This window comes from Pleurodeles waltl, chromosome 2_1, assembly GCF_031143425.1.
Source record: "Pleurodeles waltl isolate 20211129_DDA chromosome 2_1, aPleWal1.hap1.20221129, whole genome shotgun sequence".
Classification (NCBI taxonomy): domain Eukaryota; kingdom Metazoa; phylum Chordata; class Amphibia; order Caudata; family Salamandridae; genus Pleurodeles; species Pleurodeles waltl.
In genome coordinates, this window is record NC_090438.1 from 544025871 (window position 1) to 544042691 (window position 16821).

The 16821-nt window shown below is 41.5% G+C and overlaps 1 protein-coding gene across 50 annotated transcripts in view; it reads right to left on the bottom strand.

The window, feature by feature from the left end:
• The window catches only part of CLASP2 (cytoplasmic linker associated protein 2), a 1425897-nt gene that overhangs the window by 639931 nt on the left and 769145 nt on the right, over positions 1-16821 (bottom strand). For all 50 annotated transcript variants that reach the window (XM_069214594.1, XM_069214706.1, XM_069214671.1 and 47 more), the window contains 2 exons: positions 10432-10490; positions 7477-7647 (listed from right to left, as the gene is read on the bottom strand). In XM_069214594.1, the coding sequence (XP_069070695.1) occupies positions 7477-7647; positions 10432-10490 (230 nt within the window). The remainder of the gene's footprint in view (positions 1-7476; positions 7648-10431; positions 10491-16821) is intronic.

A 16821-nucleotide genomic window follows, 5' to 3' on the forward strand; every position in this document is an offset into this window, starting at 1 on the left:
CTCCCCCTCAACGGTTGACAAATGGCTCACTATTACCTGCACTCATGTTATAATATTGCCTTAAGATGGACAGACTATTCTTTTAGCGCGGTACCCAAATGATATCTGATGTAATGTAGATGATCTACAGGTTATATATACCCCGTGTACACGTGCCAAGCATGCAGAGCTATGTTATCTACAATCATGACATATGATTACTGTACACCCGTGGGTGATGTCTAAACCAAATGCAATAAAAATATGTTATAAAAAAATGTAAAACAAACAAATATATCCCTTTCTATACATTAGAAAGATTCAAACAAGAGTCTGGGGTTCAACTTATTTCCTGCTAAGCACAACTGATGGTTCCATCAGAGGTTCAATTTACAGGAGGGGAGGCACTCTAGGTAAACTAAGGTACTCTGTACTAGTCATACTATTCCTTGATTCAATTAGGCATTTATTTTATGCTCTATCCTTTCAGGGTCAGGACGCTATTCTGGGTTCTATTCTTTCAAGGGGGCTATATGATGGAGCTCAAACTTTGATCTTGCCCAGTAGACACTGATAGGCTGAGGACCATATACCTCCCTTGGATTTTGCGCCCTTCAAACTCTTTATCCATGATTACGTTCTGATCTTTATTAACCACTACAACTCTTAGTTTATAAAGCCTGTATGTTCTATCTAGATACTGATTTCCCACTTGTCACCCTTCCAAGAACCAAGATTATCTTCATTCCATTGCTAATCTGTTTCACACTTCTAACACGCTCTTGAACCATCTTGTATTCATAAAGGAAACAGGGTATGTTATTCCCTCAAACGACCCCCACGGGTTCCTATTTGCTAGCTGAGAAAAGCTTTTCAGTTTCTTACTTAGGTGTTTCCAACTTGTTTAATACAAGCTTTGCAACCTGCTGTGTGGCAAATAAAAAAAAAACATTTGTAACCCAAGTCTGTTTCTATTAGGTTGAGGGTTTTTGGTTCTTCCATCATTACGTTTCATCTCCTTGGGCACATTCCTTTGTCAGCATTGCTGCTATGTTAAGCATATTGTCAGGGTGAAAAAAGGGAATTTCATGGAAATTATGTGTTTTGATCATGCCTTTAATCTCAGGGATGTAAGAATGTTTCAAAGAGAAAGCATTACTTACCTTTGGTAACAATCTTTCTCGTGAAAACTCTTATCTACCTAAAGACTCCTCACCTCTTAAATATCACAGGGGACTGACAGGATCCAAAAACATCTGATATGCCTCTACTGAACTGGTAGGGGGCTGTGGGTTCATCGCCACTCGAAGTGGCAGAGTGACAAGGAAAGATACCAAGAATCACAGTGTTGCAATCTAATTTGGAACCGTATAAATTGGGTCTAAGGCAATCGTTCAGCACAGGGAGGTGGGTGGGTGCAATAAGGAAACAGCAGCTAAGACAAACTGGTACCAATGGTAACTTTTTCTTCTAATGGATACTTCTACCAGCAGAATCCTCCCCTCTCTAATAGATTTCTAAGAAATACCAGACGGAGGGTCTGAAGGAAAGATATGATGAGAAAATCTTGGAAGATGGAGAATGTGAAATGGACATCCCTTCTCACCACTGAACCCAAACCATAGGGTTTGATGAAGGTGTGAAGCCCATGTCACCGCCCTGCAAATCCAGCCACTGGATCTCCTGTCTAAGATTACAGTGGAAACTTTCACCTGGATGGAATGAGCCTGGATTTCCTCCGGTGTCTCTTGCTTGTAAGGGCGCAGCACATAATGAGGAATGGTAATATCCAGAGAAAAAGTCCTTTCCTGGATCACCTTGCCCTTCTTGCTGTCTGTGTAGCCTTGAATGAGTTGGTCATCAAACCAGATCTATGGTGCTGTCAATATAACAGTAAACCACATACCTGGGGTGCAGTAGGTGCAATCGTCCCACCTCTTTGGTTTGACGGGGAAGGGGGTAAAAAGCAGGAGAGTTACAGATTGCCTAACATGGAAGTTTGGTTCTGAGGACAAGTCGGTCCATGAATAAGCATGTCAATGCCTTGCTGAAAGAAAGGCATCCACAGAAGGAGTTAAAGCAACTGCCAGGGGTGTCATCTGTAGTGATAAGGAATCTCATCATTACAAACGATTTAAAGAGTGATGATTGATGCAGGATACATACAAATACCGACAAGGCAGCAATATATCCCTGGACGGTGCCGGCTCTTAAACCCTGCTGGGTGAGCGTGAGTGCAAACAAATCAATTACTTAACTTCACTAACACCTCTTCTGGTAGAGACCATCTAAACTCAGACTCCTCACATTGTGAATTTTCCCCAGGCGTCACTGGATCTGGAACTTTTTCAGGAATTACCTTGTGCGCTGAAAAGTGGTGCTGTGAGACTCCAATCCGGATAGGATGTTAGACAACCACATATGTGCCTCCTTGGCAGGCAGACATCAGTTTCTTTCAGAACTCTGTCTGGATACGGAACCCTGGAAATCAGATAGTGCAGTGCGCAGATCTATAAATTTGGCATCTTATTAATGAACATTACGAGTCTATTCCACACAACGGAGATGAGAGAGGGTCATTTAGTAATCTGTGGTTAGTCTTTACCAGAAAGGTGTTACTGCTTGTTCTTCTGTTTGATACTTCTAACCGTAGATTTCTCACTTGTGAATAGCTAACAAGAGGTGTACACCTCCTCTGTTGGTGGGTCTGCCAAATGGCTCAGACCAGGAGATCATGCAGGACAAACTGAACAAAGTGCCCATCTTGTGGGAGTTGACTATCCAGGCAGTATTGTCTCATAGATATAAGGAGGGAAGTCCACTTTGCAGCCTGGCAAGTGTCCAGAACTGCTGCCAGCACAGTGGTAGCAGTCTTCGCTCTGGTTGAATGAGCACACAAGCCTTCTGAAGGTAGTTTCTTGGCCACATCACAGCAGATCTTGATGCAAAACACAACTGATCTAGAGATGGCCCTTTTTTACACAGATTTAGCTTTCCTAGCCTAACAGAAACTGAGAAAAACTTGGCCATCCTGTCTGTAGTCTCTGGTTTGGTGTACACAGAAGCTAAGGGCCTTTCTAGGGTCAAGGTGGTGAAGCAGTTCTTCCTCTTTGGAGGAATGAAGCAGTGCATAGAAAGCTGATAATGTGATGGATTGCCCTAAATGGAAAGGCATGACTACCTTGGACTAGAATGCCGCTTTTGCCCAGAAGCTTAATTTTCTTGGAAGTAAAATGTATTTGGTTAAACTACTAATAAAGCCTGGTGATATCTCACTCGCCTGGCTGCTATTATGGCGATGAGAAATCAGCTGTGATTCTTAGGAGGCAAGGCAACTGTGCATGAATTCGAAGGGAGTGCACATAAGGTGAGTACCAAATGAAGGTCCCATTGCATCATCACAAATGCTGTTGGCAGAAACATATGCATCATCTCTTTAAAAAACAAATCACAAAAAGTGACTTGAAAAGGGTCGGCTCATCAGGTGAAACGTAGGTAGGCCGAAAGGTATCCGTTAACTGGAGGACCATCTGGCAACTACTCTTTCAGAGGTTCAGCTCTTTCAGGAATATCACCAAGCAAACTTCACCCAGTATCCTGCATAGACAGATGGTGTGGATGGACATTTGACTATAAAGATAACATCAACCACTTCATGAGGAAGATCAAAAGGCCTCAGCTGTTGCAGCTCATCCTCCACTCATGAAGGTGTAAGTTGTGCAGGCTCAGGTGCAAGCCTGAGCCCTGCTACTGCTGCAACAGGAGGTCCTTCCTAAGAGACAGCAGGATAGAAAGACAAATGTTCATGGTCAGAAGTTCAGAGTACCGGTCTCTCATCATCCGGTTGAGAGCCACTAAGAAGAACTAAGCCCAGTATCTCCTGACCTGTTTCAGTACTCTGGGCAGGAGCTAGAGGGGCAGAAAGATGTACAGGAGTCCCAACCCCCAATGGTGACAGAGGGCATCTCCCAAGGAAGACAGTCTTTGGAACTCCAACATGCAAAAGTATAGACACTGCACATGCCCTGCATTGGCACAGAGACAGTCAGGGTTCTCCCTATTGCTGGAAGATACCCTGCAGCACCCCAAATGTAACTAGCATTCAGGACCTACTAGGCAATGTTGTGCTGAATTTGTCAGCCTTGGCATTTAAATATCTTGATAGGCACTGGGCACCAAGGAGAGGCTGTGAGTGTTCAGCCACGTCCAGAGACACAAGGTCTCCTGGCACACAAGCCAGGACCCCATGTCGAGCTGTTGGTTAGACATGGTGGTTGTGTTGTCCATTCCCACTTGATGGTCAGCAGGAACTCCTTCAGTGCCAAGCGAATCGTTCGCAACCACAGCAAGTTGATATGGAGACAAGCCTCCACTTCAGGCCAATCTCATCAGATCACAACCTCTCCCAGGTGACCTCCTCAACGCAGCAATGATGCATCTGTCATGACTGTTAGCTCTGGGTGGGGAAAGGAGAGGGATCCACCTGCGGTCCAACTGTGGTTAAGAAATCACCACTATAGATCTTTTGCAGTCCCTTTCAACACCTGGATGGAATCTGTTAGGTTCCTTTAATGCTGAATGAGACTTCAGATACTACTGCCAACTCGCATGGTACCACCGCATTCAATAGCCAGTCATTGAGGAATGGGAAGAATTGTATTCCCAACCTTGACAGATGGGCTGGGACCACCATCATCACCGTAAAGAACACACTAGATGCATTGATAAGGCCAAATGGGAGCGCAGAGAACTGAAACTGCTCGTGGCATACCAAGATCTGCAGGTAACACCTGTGGGACTACTGTAGGACAATGTGAAAATATATATGAGGAATTAATGGACCTTGGGGCAAGTCTGGTACAGAAGAATACCCATTTGGCAAATGTGCCATTTGTTTGGACTCTATGTCGGATGGGGTGGTAAGGAACGAATTAGGGTTTAGGAGGCTGGAGGATGCCTGTACGTCCAAGATTTCTAGAGTGCGGTGCTGGAGTAAAAAGGAAGGGTCTCCAGGGGCAGACCTATGTTGTCTCATCAATAGTCTATTTGCTGGAGGGCATGATCCTGGTTTTGCTAAAGGATAGATATGGTTCTTGGCTAGTCTATGCTGGATTGAGAACCTACGTTAAGACAGTTGTCTTTATTTATTGCAAAGCAGATGTAATCATAAGCAACCATAGCTTGTTAGTAGTCCTTCTGGCTTTAAAGCGATCCACAGCTTCCTTCAAATGGCATGTGCATCAGTGTGGCGTGGAGATCTCCTGAGAAACGTGTAGATCGCAGTCAGGCGTGAAGTCACAGCAATATTGAGGAACCATAGTACTGACCACTGAATCTGCTTTGAGAAGCCTGTTTTAATGATATATCTGGACATTTTGTGACCATCGAGGACAACCTACACAAAAGTAGGTTTCAGATGTCCAGAAGTCTGGGAATAATAATTGCTGTTACTTCCCACAAGGCATGGGTACAGAGGTTTTGAAGACAGTTGCTCCTGAGGAAAGCAATGCCAGGCCTGTCTGCCAACAGCATCTTTCCCAACTCTTGCAATTTTTGGATGTGGTCCAGTGGGTGAGTAGAAAAGGGCCTGGGCTGAGTTTGGTGAAGGAGGTAGCTTGTGCCACAAAAAAGGCCACGTCTTCTGGTGCTGGCCTGTAACATCTAGCCACTGTTCTGTTTAATGCCAGAGTGGTGGACATTTTTACCAATCCATCCTTCACAGATTCTAGAAGAGACTCATTAAATGACAACAACAGTTCAGCTGAGATAGTGGTAGGCAGAACCTCAGTGAGGATGCTGAATCCGAATTCCACAGAAGAGAGGAGCAACTCTTCTGTCTTCTTAAGAACAGTGTGGAATGCTGCCAGCTCCACTGGACTAGGTCCTGGAGGTGGACCAATCTCAATATCTGGTGAAGTATCCAGCCAATTAGAATTCTGCAGCACCAGACTCGGCTGCCTCAGATGTAGGGCGAGGTGGACAGGGAGTTCTCTTGCTGCAATTCGAGTCTCAATGTCTCTCAGAGACCAGAAGAGATCAGAGTCTGTGCCAAACATTTCATGTGTGATGTGTTAGTAATAAAGACAGGTGCCAGCATGATCCTCTCTGCATTTTGTTTCCTCCAGGAGCCTCAGAGTCCTCCCTGCCAAGACCTGCAGTCTTTTTTCTGGGGCAGTCCTAAGCAGGGATAGGTAGTGATGGCAGAGGAAGTAGCGCTGAGTTCAGCACCAACAGTGGTGCCAGACCAAGGAGAACCAGAGCCAGGAGAGGTTGCAGAGGAATACCTGGGCTGCGGAAACCCCAAGTGGAGTCCTGAGGGGCCCATGGGGCAAGACACTCCACCAGGGGACCCAACCCCACCGTAACATTTCCCCCACTGAGTTAAAGAACAGGGCACAAACACCCATGGCGCCGGGAACTCTGGGTGCCACAAAAGGTATCAGTGGTGAAGTCAGAAGAGCCTCCTGCAGGAGAAAAAAAAACATTATCAGTTCTGGCTGAGGTGAAGACGGTGCTGGGGGAGAACCGCATGGTGTAAGCTTTTCCCTCTGCCTTGATCACCTCTTAAGGCAATCAGAGTGTTTCCTTCTCTTCCTATGCTTCTTGCTTCTATCCAGGGACGACTTAAACAAAGGTGAAGAGCAGAAAGCAGACCTGGATTTTTACCTTGACTGGCGCTGAGCTCAAAGATCATCCTGGTGCAGGCCATAAAGCTTCCCTTTTTCTTGACTGCCTTTGGGTTCATAGTAAGACACTGGTCTTTTAATCTGCAATTGTGTCTAGAATCCAGGCACCAAAGACAGTTGTGAATGGCATAGGCAATCAACATTTCTCCATCGCAGTTGCAACAGGGCTTAAAAAGATTTTTTTCTGGGAGAAAGACATTGCCCCCTAGCTGACTGAACTTTATCATCCATAGATGAAGAATCTGAGAGAAAGGTCTGCCTCAAACCTAAAGACAGAAGCACCAGATCTACATCTGAAGGAATGTACGCACAATAGTTACTATGCAGCCCAAGTAACGGCAATATGACCCCACTTACAGTAAAAGATGGAGCCCACACCTTCCCCTGGAATGGCGTAGAAATTTCAGAGGTTTCTGAATTCAGCCTGGTACTTGAGATACTCAAGAGGTGAGGAAATAAAGCTAAGGTGACACTGTGGTACTCTGCGGACAGAAAAAACGACTGAGGGTTTTGCCATTGTCAAATGTTGAAAACCAATCTTTTGCTTGTGCTGCTCAGGGACTGTGTGAATTAGTAATTTTCCAGTCTCATCATTTTGATTAGTGTAGTCCCTCCATACAATCATACACACGCAACAGAGTACATAGTGTTAAGACATTTTGATTCTTGGAAGATGATTAAAATCATTATGTTAATTTCCTACTGATAACACGAAGAAAACAGTTGATAAAGATCTTCTTTCAGTGATGGGCAGAACTAAAGGCAAATAAAGTGCATCTCCTTTTAAATAACACAGCCTTAGCGATCTCACCTAGCGACGCATAAGATCCTGGAGGGAGAGCGGATGCTAGGCGCCCAGCTATGGTTGGCTGTCCCCCAATATGCCTCACTTTGGCACTTGTTGCAGCATTAACGTCAATATCACTCCGGGATCGCTGCAGCGTTCCTGGACTTGGAGCGGTCTTGCTGCTACTTCCAGCCACTAGTAGGGAATATAAAGTTAAAAAGGCCAACCAGTCAACATATTATCCATTTATTTTCATCTCTCAAAGCTATGTGCAAATTATTGAAGTACGGCACAAGATGCACTAAGCAACTTGAATTAAAGAGAATCTATCCAATAAAAATCTAAACAATTTTCAGGTGTTGCACTGCATTTTATTGAAGTATGATGTATAACTGGAGCAACACTTTTCTTCCTTTATTTGCAGTTATAAGCCCATAAAAGGGAATCGACCTTAATCACTAGAGTACAAACAAGTGATTTCATTCCTTAGACTTCTTTTTAAAGGATTTCATTATCTTTGGTTTCAGCTAAGAAGCTAAAACACTTGAGATTTATGGCACGGGAGAAGTTAGTAATTAAAAGGTGTTAAGGCCACTAAACATTTCAAACAAAAGATTCAATGAACATAAGGAGTTACTAATCTAAAGGAGTTAGACCATTAAGCATTTCAAAAACTTGAACAATCTCAAAATAAAGTCATTTACTAAACTATGCCTTGAACATCAATGGAATGGTCCAAGCTTACTTCCTGTGGGTCAAGGTCAGATAGGTAGCCATGGAATCCTTTATTGTTACATTCATGTGCTTCAGGTTTGGATATAGCCACCCAAAAGGTGTTGTGCAATAATTTTGTAAATATTGCCACAAATTAATAATTCAACAATAATAGTGTTTTCAAGCTGAAAATAAACATAGTGCAATGAAAACAAATGCTTCTCACTTTCGGTAACAACTGCACTCTTGTTTGATTAATTCACAACATGCGTGAACTGCATCTGTCAAAATGCCAAATGCACATGTAGGAAGGTCAGACATGCAAGTGTCGTAGTCTAATGTCCTTTTGGGCACATCTGTTCTGCATTTTTGTTTCTGCATGAGGCACCCTCATGCATGTTGGCAGAGATGACTTATGACTAAGAATTCAGCAGTTGTGATCCTTTACAGTGAGCTCACTCTACTCCAAATGTAGTGGATGATTGGAGAGATGAAAGGTTCGGGTAGAATTATTGGCGCTCCAGCCAGATACTGGAAAGGGTATTGAGCAGGAGCTGAGACCTACTCTGCTTTCCACTCCTAAGCACAGGCCTAAAGAACACCTCCAGACAGCCCATTTTAGGTTGCCGTCACTCATCTGGGCTATGCCTGTTATTAGGCTGTTGAGTAACCACAGGCCAGAAAAGATTGTTAGGGTGTATATATATACACACACCTCAGGACCAAGCACGGTGTTAGATGTTTACCACAACTAGTGGCATGCTCAACAATGCATTGGCTCAGAGGTCTTTCCTGTTTTTGATGACCTGTTTAAAAAAACTACTGTTTGTAGCCGCTTCTTCAAGCATACTTCTTGTGACTAATTTGTGCCCTCTGCTTACAACACAGAAAAAGAAATAACACACTTGCTAATATGGCAACTTTGGGCAAAACACAAGTGATTGTATTTGTGGACATACGTGAAGGAAAGGGTACCTGGCACAAACAGCATTCTTCATACATGGAAGTGAGTGACTAAAGAGATCAAATCGCAAAGGAAGCTGGTAGGCAACAGGATACTCATGCCAACAGAGAACAATCAAGAATGGCAATTGGGGGTTGGACTTGCCAAGAGACTATACTCCACAGTACCTTGAGATTTTCAGAATGACCAACAAATACCATCCACTGTTATTCAATTAATGGTAAGTGTTATTATATATTTTGTAGATCCAGAAAACCTGGTTCACTATTTAGGGGGGTTGATGATCCCCTGCCTAATGGCCTTAGGGAAACAAAATCAGCATCTTCAATATCTTCATCATCCATGGGAGCCTAGAGAAGAGATTTCAGAAGACGAGCACGCAGGCTTTATGGGGCAGCACAGGAAATGCCTGTAGCAGCGTATGGGCTGAGTCTTCACATTTGCTATAGCAAAGCACTTCAGTTACTTCCTGTGCCACAGAGGACACACTACATGAAGAAAAGAAGGGGCTTCAGAAGTGCATTGTTACTGAACTTTCTACTTCACATGTTGAGAGAAGATAATCCTTATGGGGTGGTTTCTGGAGAGGAAAAAAGATCAGAGAAAGAATTTGCAAGGTGAAATAAGGTGTAATTTCCAGAGCAAAAAATGTGGCACTGTGGGGTATTTTGACATGAATACAGCTGTTCAATGCCAAGGAATAGGCACTCTGCGAGAAGACTGCGTTGCATATATAGGCACTCTGTAAAAAAGACCATGCTGCAGACACTAGGTATTGAGAAAGGCCAGGCATTCTAGAAAAAACAAAATGATCAACTTTCTTCAAATGCTGTGCCAAACAATTCTGTGTGTACATTATTGTAATTGTAGGGGTGAGGCACAAATGGAACACGTAGATGGTGGGGCTAGGGAAGGATGATGTAGTCAACCATGGCACTCTGAGCTGGGTACCTGCATATTGTAAACATTTAGCAGTACAGTTGAGTGATACCACTATTCTTCACCCATTAGAAATTAAATTGAAGGGGAATGCGCAGTGCTATTATCAATAGTGTACGTTGTTAACATGGTAATATTTTCAGGTTACCCTGTGTTCAAAGACTGCAATCTATTGGCAAGAGCTTATCTTTATCAAACATGCCAAGCAATGAACTTGCAAACAATAAATGTTGGTTAAAATAAAACCATATGTGATGCAAGAAAAAGAGGATGATTGCCCACATTGTTAATTAGCCCACTATCATCCTTCCCTATATTAAACTATATTCATAAAGCCAAACAGAACCAGTGTGAATGTATACCTCTTCCTGGTATATTGGCTGGACTGCTTGATGACCATTTTGAAGAAGAGAAAGGACGGCTGGAAAAAATAACATAACAATGATCAATATATGCAGATACTTTTAAAGGTTTGCAACATCCGCACACATGCACATAAAAAATGGATAGCATTTGGTATTTTCAACAATCATGTTTTCAATATCTTTCATTTATTATCATTACTGCACAGCGGAAGGTGTTCTAAAACAGAGAAATGCACTGCTAAAGCAGAGCACTGCAGAGAGAGACATTTAAGATTCAAAATGTATTCAGCCAAAGCTCAGACTGGGTACAGCACTGTCGCTCAGTAATTCACCTTGAAAATTTGTTCAATAATTTGATGAAGAATTAGCTTTTTCATTTGTATTAGGGTGTATGTTTTATGGGTGTGTTCCAGATTACATGTTCATACATGTTTCAGCATACTTTATTACAGTTATGCCTCAGAACCCTTTCAAATTTGCTTAAGCTGCAGTTTTTCACTATAGCCAACATTAATAGAGTTTGAATATTATGAGTTCAATTAAAGAATAAATACTTAAATGAATCTGATGGAGTGAAAAAAACAGAAATGTTTTAACTTTGCTTCTTACGTTTCAGGTGTTTATACAATCCCTATGACTAAGAACTCATTGAACTTAGTTGGTTGAAGGAACCATATAATACCATAATGTTTGGGAAGAGAAGTGATGGTTACTTTCAAGGTTCTCTAACAAGCTTAATATGAAGCAAGTAAAAACAGTTTTATTCTAAAACCATATTTATCTGCTGCACTGACTGTCCCTCACTGTGCTTTATCTCCACCCATATCCTCAATTTCCCTATCTAAGAAAAAACAACCTTTGGAGGTCAAATTGTTTCAGTCTACAGCTCTACATTCTAGAACACCCTTCTAGAGTCTGCTAGTAGGAAAGTGTGAGGAGCTCAAGTGTAGATAATATATCATAAAACAGAACAAAGGTCCCAACTTTAGTCATCCAGACAGGCAGGATGATGACTAGCTATCCAGATCCAGTTAGACTCCCAATGCCTGGTAACAAAATTGCTCACTCCCTTCCCTCAATGATTACAGCTGCTTTAGATTAACAGTAGTGACTTGCATTCAACCATATACTCCAGGAGGGCATTTCAGCAGTTACGTGGCTATGATTGTTTGAGTATTTCTACAATGTGTAACCTAGAACATTTCATACTATGAGGTGATGACATCAAAATACATTCCATAATCAAACAAAAATCTCCAATAAACAAAACAAAGATAATTTAACAGACAGGAATCAAAAGTATTTGTTATGCTTTATCTGGATGAGATCACAGCACATTGAGCATGATGTCAACAATCAATATAAACAGACTTCCTCGTGATCAATTTAGCTGGAATAGGACATTGTTTTTAGCATCAATCAATATTTGCATCAGAGAGCCGTACCAAAAAGCATATGATTATCACAAACATTTTGACATAAAATTTCTGACAGTATGATGCATGCAGGGCTTTATTCAGGACACTCAGCTACAGATGGGCTTAGATTCAAACGGAATTCCAGTTCTATGTTGGGGCTGGATTATTGACAGGATGTTGTCCATGTGGACTATTTTCTGTTTACAGTCCATAATCTGTGAATTCAATTGCTTCCAAAGTATTATGCTGAGTAACTATTTAATAAAAAAAAGAAACAAATTCAAAAAAATATCTGACACTTATTTTAGAAATTAATAGCCAATTCCTGTAAAACTGAATGCATTTTATGAAGGCTGAGGTTACATATATTGTATTGTATTGTTATAGTATTTATATAGTGCTTACTACCCGTGACGAGGCGTCAAATCGCTTTTCGGCGAGTAGCACGCTACTCCGGAACCCAAAAAGGAATTAGTGGTGGATTAGTGTAGGGAAATACGAGTACAGTTTTAGTATTATTATGAGTTAATTTGAGCCGGGGATATGTGAGTTTGTTAGTTGGACTGACTGGAGTAGTGGAGGGGTGAAGGAAGGAAGAATCCAGAAGTGTTAATTGGGAGTTAGTGGTAATCGGAGTTACGCTTGGGATGAGTAAAGGGGGGATGGAGGAGGGAAGAATCTTTGGAAAGGGTTAGGGAGATTATAGTAGCAGGGTGAGATAAATGAGGGAGAATTTAGAAGGGTCGTTTGGGAGATCATGGTAGTAAAGTGAAATTTGGGTGAGTTAGATATGGAAAAGGAGGGAAGAGCTTAGGCAGGGTTGTTTAGGACATGAAGGTAGTAGAATGGATTTGGGATGAGTCAGAGTGGGAATGCAGGATAGATTGATAGAGACGCACACACATATGTACATACATATTTAAACCGTGAGTAAATATACATTAAACAGGTTTAAAGAGTATATGTGTAGTTTATTGTAATGACATAGTAGTGATACATATTTTTTAAATAACTATATATAACTAGAAAAGAATATACACATAATCAGATAAAAAATATTTATCAACATAGGCATATGAGGTCCATAGCTGTTTGAATATGGTGGCTATGAAGGAAAGAGCCAACCTTTGAGTAGTTTTCTGAAGACAAGATAGTTATCTGTGGCTCTTATAGTTGGGGGTAATGAATTCCACAGTTTGGCTGCTTGAACAGAGAAGGATGAACCATCTATAGTCTTTTTCTTGTATGGTGGTCTTCTAAGGTGGTCTGCCAATCTTGAGCGGAGGTTTCTTTGTTGAATGTATTTGGTTATTTTGTTTCTGATAAAAAGCAGTCCCGTTCCATGTGTAGCTTTGTGGGTGATACAAAGCAGCTTGAAGGTGCATCTTCTGGCAACAGGTAACCAGTGTAGTATTCTCAAGGCAGGGGAGATGTGGGTTTGTCGCTTTACATGTAATAGTAGCCTCTCTGAAGAGTTCTGAATACTTTGTAGTTTTTTCATAATAGATAGTGATGATCCATGGTAGAGGCCTTGGCTTAATCCAGTATGGATAGTACAAGCAAGATAGTAGCTTGCACCTTGTGTGGAAATCCGAGGTGGGGGAAGATGCATCGTTTGTGTTTGTGCTAATTTGTCCACTTGGGCATTCATTGTTAACTTGGAGTCCATGGTGATTCCAAGGTTTTTAACTTCCTTGGATAATTTCGGAGGTAGTACGAGATCGTCTGGCCAGGCGCACAGTAGGTTAGAATTTTTCCAGTCACCACATGAGTATTTCTGTTTTGAAGGCATTTAGTTTGAGATGGCTCCAAGTCATCCACTGATCAACGGCTCTGAGGAAACTGAAGATTTGTGAGTTTTCAATGTTTTTGAGGCATTCTAATTTAAGTAGTATTTGTGTGTCATCTGCATAGTTGTAGCATGCAAGATGAAAATCATTGATCAGTTCTGGTAATATCATCATGTAGATGTTGAAAAGCAAAGGTAAGATGATTGATCCTTGGGGGACCCCTGCTTTTGTGAGGTAGGGCTTGGACGAGAAGGGGGGGGTGAATGGATGATATTAGTTCTTTTGTGAAGGAAGGATGTAATCCAGTCGAGAGCAGTCCCTTCTATGCCGGCTTCGAGGAACCTTTAAATTAGGGTGTCATGGTCAACTGTATCAAAGGCAGCCAAGAGGTCCAAAAGAAGTAGCGCAGCAACTCCATTGCGGTTGACTGTGTTTTTAAGATCATCCCAGATTGCTATGAGTGCCGATTCAGTGCCTGTTCCGGGGCGGAATCCAGTTTGGAAGTCTGAAAGTATAGAGTTGTCTTCAATGAATTGTGACATCTGGGTGAATACTGCTCTTCCTATCAGTTTGCCCACGAAAGGTCCATTTGGGATTGGTCTGTAGTTGTTGGGGTCTTGCGGGTCTAGGTTGGATTTCTTTACTAACAGTCGTATGTATGACTTTTTCAGGTGTACAGGAAATGTTCCTGTAGTTTATGAGTTGTTGATAATTCTTCTTACAGGTGTGGCAGCAGAAGTAGATAAAAGAATGTTCTTGAAGATGTGTGGTGGGCAAGGATCAGAAGGGCAACAGGAAGGTCTGCTTGCTTTGACCAAACCCATAAATTCACCTTGTGATATTTGTTTGAAGGACTGTAGAGGCCGAGTTGGTTTATTCTTAGAGAGTATTGTAGAAAAGGGGTTGGTGCTGATGGTTTTCTACTGTTTTAAATAGGAGTCCAATGTGTCTGCCTTGGTTGTGTAATGAGTTGCTAGTTTGTTTATGAAATCTTGAGTAGTGGGATGGGTTCCTTCCATGCATGTAGGTTATCAAAACTAATTGAGAATTTTATAAAATTCTTTGGTTGCAGATTTAGCATTTTGAATTCTGTCAGAGTAATACCATTTTTTTTTCTTTAGCTTTTTTGATTGATTTGTATGTTCTGTTAAGTTTGTGTAGTTGCAGTTTGTCTTGACTAATGTTTGTTTTGAGCCAGGTACGCTACAACTTTCTGATTTGTTACTTTATCTTTTCAAGCTTTGTGTTTCTCCCAGGTGTTGGTTTTCTTTTGTCGTGTTTAGTTTTTCTGAGTGGTATTAGGATATCAAAACCTTCCTGTAGCCACTCAAAGTTTTGGAACATAATTAATTGTATCTAGATCTGTGTTGGCTGTTAGTTGTGTTGCTAAGTCATCAAAATGGAGTTTGCTCCAAGGTGGATAGGTGCATGTATGTAAGTAGTTGTGGGGTGTGTTGATTTGGGGAGTTTTATGTCGGAAGGTTATCAAATGGTGGTCGGACCATGTGATTGGCATGATACTATGAACAGTAACTAGTTCAGGCTTAGCAAAAATGACATCTAGGATGTGTCCAGCGATGTGTGTGGGACTGTGTACAATCTGATGTAGGTTCAATGCAAATAGGCCAGTGGTGATAGCTTTTGGATGGGGCATATTGGGTTTGTCAAACCAAATGGCTACCTATCATTAGGACCAGCAAATGGAAGAAAACCTTCACCTCTTGTCTTGTTAGAATTTTTTTTATTTCGTGACACCTATAGTATTCACTTTATCAATGCAGATTTGTTTTACAAGATCTCAAAAGGTGCTTCGTATATCTTAACTTTATTTATAGCAAGAACTGAGCAGTAAGAAAACAGGGAAGATGTGGACTTCTGCTGCTGTTCTGGAGACCTACTACATGAATGGGATTTATGTCTTAATGCAGAGGAATTCTGTCTCTGGTGCATCATATGTCCCTTGTTCAATTTCTCCTTCGATGTCTTATTTAATAGAGAAGAGGTGGATCTGGATTTTCAGCAGGACAAACGTAGGGCCCAGTGTTTGTTGTGCCCATGCCATAAACTTGGCCATGAGGTTTCTGATGTGCATGAGACCATACTTTTTGCACAATCCCTTAGCAAACAGTAACAAAAGAGAGCATAGAGAGCACCCTTGGCAAGTACTACAGTCAATAAGGAATGTGTATTCGTGCCATCTTAACATGAATCCGATATCCATTTTAAGCTATTATATAAGCTTTTTATTTCATTGTGCTTGTGTCTCCAATGACTTGGCAGTGCCTAAATTTGCCTATATGATGATTGCACCGGGAGCAGGCTCTTCATGTCAAAGTATGCTATCTAAACTATCAAGGAACTGTATCACTATGTAACATCAACCTAGCACTTTACATTTTTTAATCTTGGTCGAATTTTGAAGGTTTTAGAGAAGCTATTTTTATTCTAAAATTTATTTTAAGCCAGTGTGAAAGCATAATGGAACAAACGCACCCTTTTTGTACGATTTAATGTGTAACTTTTATGACCTATGGTCGAATAAAGTATATGATGATGATGAATAAGGAATGCGTTGGATAGGAAAGTCCCATATTTCCGTTCACCCTAGCAGTTGAGGTACTTTATAACCACCTTACCTTGTTGAATAAATTAGGTCCCAGACCCACCATCTTTAGCCTCATTTGATTCTATGGAATTGCTTCACTGCATCAAGAAAGCATACCAGTGGTTCTTTGTGAGAGTCTCTGGAAATAAGATGAGGTGTGAGAGCGTCTGCTGGTGATTTCTCGATGTCTGACAGAGGATAAACCCACTTGTGGTTGATGTGTAAAGAGTAGTATCACATTTGAGAATCTGATGACCAAAATATTTGCCAATATTTTCATGGCTATGTTAATTCAAGAGACAGAATGGTAAGTTTGACAGTGCAGCTCTTTGTTCGGCTTACGTCTGACTGTGATGAATGCCTTATTTCAAAGTTAAATTAAAGTACCAGAAGTCTAAGACACTTCTTTAAAGGTTTCGCGTGGCAAGCCTGTCAATCTCATGTTACCCTATTTATAAAACTTATGAAAAATCATTTTTCTCAGAGCTTTGTTATAGGGTCTGCAAAAGCTACAGAGATTTTGTCTTTTGATATTTCACCCTACAGTGTTGTTCTTGTGCATCCATGGAAGTCT